Source organism: Austrofundulus limnaeus, unplaced genomic scaffold (assembly GCF_001266775.1).
Source record: "Austrofundulus limnaeus strain Quisiro unplaced genomic scaffold, Austrofundulus_limnaeus-1.0 Scaffold8947, whole genome shotgun sequence".
Lineage (NCBI taxonomy): Eukaryota > Metazoa > Chordata > Actinopteri > Cyprinodontiformes > Rivulidae > Austrofundulus > Austrofundulus limnaeus.
In genome coordinates this window covers 1-704 of record NW_013961349.1, presented here as the reverse complement: position 1 = coordinate 704, position 704 = coordinate 1, and the positions used below count along the sequence as shown (strand labels likewise).

Below are 704 nucleotides of genomic sequence, written 5' to 3'. Positions count from 1 at the left end.
TCAAGAAAAATCCATCATAACCTTTTATAAATGCAACAAAATGATTTAATGGTATGTATTGATTTTAATCAAAACATGTATCTGCATTAATGCTACAGTATGTCTCTTTGCAGAATTACATTAGAAACATTTATTTAATTAGGTTAAAATTTGACTGCTGACAAAAAAGATTATTAGTTATTTTATTTGTTATTTGCATATGTATTTGTTAATTTTCATGGGTATCATCTCACAGGAAACAAACCAATTGAAGACAACAAACATCACTGATCACACTGCATGATGAGACCATCTTTAGTCACAAGCCACAGATGTCCCAGGTCATAGCTGACATGTTTGACGGCCAGACAAAATGGAATTTGGACCCAACCTGTGCCATCTGGAACGCTGGCTGTGATGCCACTTCTGTAAGAAAAGAAAAGAAAAAGAATTGAGGAAGTGAACAGCTGAGTGTCAAAATCTTAATGAACACCATTTTTCTTGTTTTGTAACTAGTATGATTTGTCTGGAACCCACTGCAGATTTTGAAAGTAAATTAAGGCGCTTATAAATAAAGCTTTTCATTCAAAAAAATAATTTAAATGAGAATTGCAAACATTTTTCATAACATACCTTTTCCTCAAACACAGAAGTCAGCTAAAGAAACCGGTTCTGTTGACAAACTGTGCCAATAGAAACTGTGCTACTGCCATTCAAAGATCACG

At 33.4% G+C, this 704-nt stretch overlaps 1 protein-coding gene across 1 annotated transcript; it reads right to left on the bottom strand.

Annotated features, from left to right (window-relative positions):
* Positions 1 to 27: 27 nt before the first annotated feature.
* LOC106512606 (fish-egg lectin) lies at positions 28 to 405 on the bottom strand (the record flags this gene model as incomplete). The annotated part of the gene is given in 1 exon segment (XM_014001186.1): positions 28 to 405. A coding segment is annotated over 1 exon segment (142 nt), but the record flags the coding sequence as incomplete, so codon positions are not given.
* Between the last annotated feature and the right edge of the window lie 299 nt (positions 406 to 704).